The sequence below is a fragment of the Hemiscyllium ocellatum genome, chromosome 24, assembly GCF_020745735.1.
Source record: "Hemiscyllium ocellatum isolate sHemOce1 chromosome 24, sHemOce1.pat.X.cur, whole genome shotgun sequence".
NCBI lineage: Eukaryota > Metazoa > Chordata > Chondrichthyes > Orectolobiformes > Hemiscylliidae > Hemiscyllium > Hemiscyllium ocellatum.
Window position 1 is genome coordinate 56,403,565 of NC_083424.1, and position 6,000 is coordinate 56,409,564.

General features: G+C 43.2%; 1 protein-coding gene across 3 annotated transcripts in view; it reads left to right on the forward strand.

The window, feature by feature from the left end:
- med15 (mediator complex subunit 15) overlaps window positions 1–5,696 on the forward strand; it is a 155,505-nt gene extending 149,809 nt beyond the window's left edge. For all 3 annotated transcript variants that reach the window (XM_060844094.1, XM_060844096.1, XM_060844095.1), the window contains one exon: window positions 5,201–5,696. In XM_060844094.1, the coding sequence (XP_060700077.1) occupies window positions 5,201–5,337 (137 nt within the window). In that variant the 3' untranslated portion in view covers window positions 5,338–5,696. The remainder of the gene's footprint in view (window positions 1–5,200) is intronic.
- Window positions 5,697–6,000: the final 304 nt, after the last annotated feature.

Below are 6,000 nucleotides of genomic sequence, written 5' to 3' on the forward strand. Positions count from 1 at the left end.
CAATAAACAACCAAAATGAGTTTGAGAAGAGTAGACAGTACAGTACAATATTGATCACCTCACTTAAGAAAGTGTGTAAATGCACTGGAAGTAGTACAGAGGTTTGCAAAACCAGGAATGGGCAGGTTGACTTGCAAGACAATGTATCCTGAGGCTTCGTGACTGGATGGACGTGGAGAGGATGTTTCCTCGTGTGGGAAAATGGACAATGTGGATTGCCAATTGAAGCTAAATGAGAATTTAATTCTTTGAGGGTAACAAGTCTTTAGAATTCTCTTCTTGAAAAAGTGGTGGAAGCAGAATGTAAGGGGGAGCTGGATATATTCTTGGTAAGCAATGGGGCGGAAGATTGTTGGCAGCATTGTGGGGTTGGGGTCACAAGCAGATCAACCACCATCTTATTAATAGGCACAGTAAGCTCAAGACGCTAAGTGGCCTGCCCTCTATTCCTAATTTATATTGAATGATGGGGAGATCTCACTGAGACTTACAGAATACTGAGAGATTTGGATAGAATGGAAATGGAGAAGATGTTTCCACCAGTAGAAGAGACTAGGACCCAAGGACACAACCTCAGAGTGAAGTAATGACCCTTCAGAACTGAGATGAGGCAGAATTTCTTCATCCGCAGGATGTTGAATCTGTGGAACTCATTGCTGCAGAATACTGTGGAGGCCAAGTTATTGAGTCTATTTTAGACAGATGGATGCATTCTTGATTGGTAAGGGGATCAAGAGTTATGGGAGATCTTGAAGGTTTGGGGTTGAGAAACCTGTCAGCCATGATCAATTGGCGAAGAAGACTTGATGGGCCAAGTGGCCTAATTCTGCTTCTGTACCTTATGGCCTTATGAACAGTCATAAAGGCCTACCACAAACACAAATAGTAAAAATAATGATGTTTGGAACTGTGGAGATTAAGGATTAATCTGTTGCATCATTGCCTTCACTGATGATTGTAGAGAAATCTATCAGTTCCTGGGAATAATATGGTAAAAGTAGTCATTTCATAATTGATGTTTTTTCAAGCAAAGATCTTTAATTTTTCCAAAGTCTATATAGCATAGGCACATGTTTAGGCTAAGTGACTGGAGAATCTCTCTCTCTCTCTTTCACACACACATTCATTCAATCATTCTTCTCATGCCTTTACTATAGATGGGCCAGCATGTATTGCCCATCCATTGGGAAGGTGATGGTGAGCTGCCATCGTGAATTGCTGCAGTCCAATTGCTGTAGATAAGCCAGCCATTAGGATAGGAATTCCATCTCTTTTGTCCCAAAGATAAAAGATCCCAATCTTAAATTTGCAGAATGGCAGGGGAGTTCTATTATTTTGATCAATATTTGTCCCTCATTTACCATCACCAAAAACAGATTGGTCCTTCACTGTCAACATAGGCTGGTGCTGGCTTGCCTGCATGACAACTATGGTTTGATTTTAATGTAATGAATGATGTTTGATGAGCTCTGAGAGATTTGATGTGCATTTATTCAGATGAGTTATTCTCAAGATTGGCACCTTGTGATACTGGCATGGGTTTGAATCTCAGCAGACGGATATGATCCGATTCTTCAATGAAAATCCTGTTCAGTGATGTCTGGAACTTTGCTTAACTGCCATTCTAAGGTACCAGGCAGGACAATAGACAATAGGTGCAGGAATAGGCCATTCTGCCCTTCGAGCCTGCACCACCATTCAATATGATCGTGGCTGATCATCCTTAATCAGTATCCTGTTCCTGCCTTATCTCCATAACCCTTGATTCCACAGTCCTTGAGAGCTCTATCCAACTCTTTCTTAAATGAATCCAGAGACTGGGTCTCTGCCCTCTGGGGCAGAGCATTCCACACAGCCACCACTCTCTAGGTGAAGAAGTTTCTCCTCATCACTCTCTGTCCTAAGTGGTCTACCCCGTATTTTTAAGCTGTGTCCTCTGGTTCGGCACTCATCCATTAGCAGAAACATGTTTCCTACCTCCAATCCTATAATAATCTTACATGTCTCAATCATATCCCCTCTCGGTCTTCTAAACTCAAGGGTATACAAGCCCAGTCGCTCCAGTCTTTCAGTGTCAAGTAATCCCGCCATTCCAGGAATTGACCTCGTGAACCTATGCTGCACTCCCTCAATAGCCAGAATGTCTTTCCTCAAATTTGGAGACCAGAACTGCACACAGTACTCCAGGTGTGGTCTCACCAGGGCCCTGTACAGCTGCAGAAGAACCTCTTTGCTTCTATACTCAATCCCTCTTATTATGAAGGCCAGCGTACTATTAGCCTTCACCACCTGCTGTACCTGCATGCTTACCTTCATTGACTGGTGTACAAGAACACCCAGATCTCTCTGTACTGCCCCTTTACCTAAATTGATTCCATTTAGATAGTAATCTGCCGAACCTGTTCTTGCCACCAAAGTGTATAACCATACATTTATCTACATTAAACTGCATCTACCATGCATCTGACCACTCACCTAACTTGTCCAGGTCACCCTGTAATCTCCTAACATCCTCATCACATTTCACCCTGCCACCTAGCTTAGTATCATCAGCAAATTTGCTAATGTTATTACTAATACCATCTTCTATATCATTAACATACATTGTAAAAAGCTGCGGTTCCAGTACTGATCCCTGCAGTACCGCACTGGTCACTGCTTGCCATTCTGAAATGCAGCCGTTTATCACTACTCATTGTTTCCTATCAGCCAACCATCTTTCAACCAAGTTAGTACTTTGCCCTTAATACCATGCACCCTAATTTTGCTCACTAACCTCCTATGTGGGACTTCATCAAAAGCTTTCTGAAAGTCCAGGTACATTACATCCACTGGATCTCCCTCATCCATCTTCAGAGTTACATCCACAAAAAATTCCAGAAGATTAGTCAAGCATGATTTCCCCTTCATAAATCCATGCTGACTCTGACCTATCCTGTTACTACTATCCAGATGTGTCGTAATTTCATCCTTTATAATAGACGCCAGCATCTTTCCCACCACTGAGGTCAGACTAACTGGTCTATAATTTCCTGCTTTCTCTCTCCCACCTTTCTTAAAAAGTGGTATAACATTAGCCACCCTCCAATCCGCAGGAACTGATCCCGAATCTATTGAACTGTGGAAAGTAATCACCAACACATCCACGATTTCTCTAGCCACGTCCTTCAGTACCCTGGCATGTAGACCATCAGGCCCCGGGGACTTATCAACCTTCAGACCTAACACCTTCAGTCGCTCCAACACCAATTCCTGGCAAATATAAATTCTCTTCAGTTCAGGTCCTTCAGCCACTGTTACCTCAGGGAGATTTCTTGTGTCTTCCCCAGTGAACACAGATCTGAAGTACCAACTCAATTCTTCTGCCATTTCTTTGTTCCCCGTAATATATTCCCCTGTTTCTGTCTTCAAGGGCCCAATTTTAGTCTTAACCATTTTTTTTGCCTTTCACATTCCTAAAAAAACTTTTACTATCCTCCTTTATATTATTGGCCAGTTTACCTTCATATTCGTTTTTCCTCTGCGTATTTTTCTTCTTAATAATCCTCTGTTGTTCTTTAAAAGCTTCCCAGTCCTCCGTTTTCCCACTTATCTTTCCCACTTATCTTTGCTATGTTATACTTGTCTCTTTTAACTTTATATGTTTCTAAATTTCCCTCGTCAGCCACAGCCACCCATGCCTCCTCCTGGGATCTTTCTTCCTTTTTGGAATGAACTGATCCTGCAACTTCTGCATTATACACAGAAATATCCGTCATTGTTCCTCCACTGTCATCCCTGCTTAGGTATTGCACCATTGAACTTTGGCCCGCTCCTCTCATAGCTCCATACTTCCCTTTATTCAACAGAAATATTGTCACTTCCGATTGTACCCTCTCCCTCTCAAATTGCAGATTGAAGCTTATTGTATTATGGTCACTACTTCCCAATGGCTCCTTCACTTCGAGGTCCCTGACCAATTCTGGTTCGTTGCACAATACCAGATCCAGAATTGCCTTCTCCCTGGTCGGCTCCAGCACCGGATGTTCTAAGAATCCATCTCTGAGGCACTCCACAAAGTCTCTTTCTTGAGGACTAATACCATCCTGATTCTCCCAGTCTACCTGCATGTTGAAATCCCCCATAACAACTGTAGTAACACCTTTGCGACAGGCCAATTTCAGCTCTTGATTTAACTTACATCCGACTTCCAGACTACTGTTTGGGGCCTGTAGATAACTCCCAAGCGGGTATTTTTACCCTTAGTATTTCTCAGCTCTATCAACACTGACTCTACATCCCCTGATTCTAGGTCCCCCCACGGAAGGGATTGAATATCATCCCTTACCAACATGGCCACCCCACCCCCTCTGCCTGTCAGTCTGTCTTTGCGAAAGCACGTGTAACCTTGACTATTCATTTCCCAGGCCCTGTCCACTTGAAGCCATGTCTCAGTTATCCCCACAATATCGTATCTGCCAATTTCCAAAAGAGCCTCAAGCTCATCCATCTTATGTCTAATGCTTCGTGCATCCATGTATAGTATTTTTAATTTGTTACTGCCCTTACCCTTCCCATCAACTCCTATTTCACTCAACCTTATAGCATGATCCCTTTCTGAGTTTTCTGCCTCATTGAGATACAGTTGTCTTTCTTGACTTCCCTTGTTCTAACTTTCCCTCCAATTTCCTTCTTAAACATCCAGTTTGTCCCCCCTCCCGCTACTTAGTTTAAACGTAGCTGTGTTGCAGTAGCAAACCTGCCTGCCAGAATGCTGGTCCCTAACCTATTAACATAACATTAGCCACCCTCCAATCTGCAGGAACTGATCCCAAATTTATGCTTACCACAAAACATACCCGTGATCCAAGAATTTAAATTCTTGCTTCCTGCACCAGTTCCCCAGCCCCACATTCAAGTCCAAGGACGAGATTCCTTGGTTCCTGAACTGTGGTTCTATTCTAAGCCAGCAATGAAGTTTGGTTATTAAGGATCGAATAAGTTTAGAAAATGTGCAGCACCGAACTGCCAGTGTCAGCAAACAGTCAATGCTTTTGTGGACAAGAATGCAGCCTGTGGCAGCTCTCTGAGCCTTTCACAGTGTGCATTGTGACACCAAACGAACACTGAGCACCCAGTCTGCATTCCTGTTACTCCTTCCAAAGTGAATCAATTCATACTTTTCCGTATTAAATTCCACTTGTTTTCTGTTCACTTGCAGAGGCCAACCCCTTCCTACAGATGGTTCACCGTGCAATGACATCCAGACTACTGCAGCTGCCGGACAAGCACTCAGTCACTGCACTCCTCAACACGTGGGCACAAAGTGTGAAGCAGGCCTGTTTTTCTGCAGCATAACCCAGTGGGGGAGGAGCGTACCCATTCCAGCATGGAGTCTGTATCTTACCAAGGAGCCTTCTAATGGATTCACTAAGAAGCTAAATGTGTGGAACAATAGAGAAGGAGTTGCACCGTTTAGCTTTCTTCCTGATCACTTTAAAACAATATGGGACCTTTTCCCTGGTATTTGTTTTGGATATAAAGATATGTACCAAGAATTCAGTACTTTATTTACAGCCCCTGTTTCTATTTCAGATACTGTGTTTGCTCATGGCCCAATGAGAGTGACTCTCAATATCCTGTATGTTACCTGGGCATCTGTGTTTTTAATAATGTATCAGTGAAATTGTCACTGGAGTAAAGTTGTTATTTCCAAACGATTGGTTAATTGCACTTTTTTGTTTACATTTAGCTCAAGTGCCTGATGCTGCAGGAATGAATGGGCTGGTTTGCGCACTCTCCTCTCCAAGTCAGGTGCAAGCCCTATCCCAGGTGTGGGCCCATAATTCAGGCTGACATTCTCAGAGGAAGTGCAGCTCTGGCAGCAGTATTCCTCTTGATGAGATATCCTGCTCACATGCCTGCTGAGTGGATTTTAAAGAGTTTGTGCTGTTTGAAGAAGAGCTTTCCTAGTCTGCATAATGTACAGTACAGGCCCTTTGGCCCTCGATGTTGCGCCGA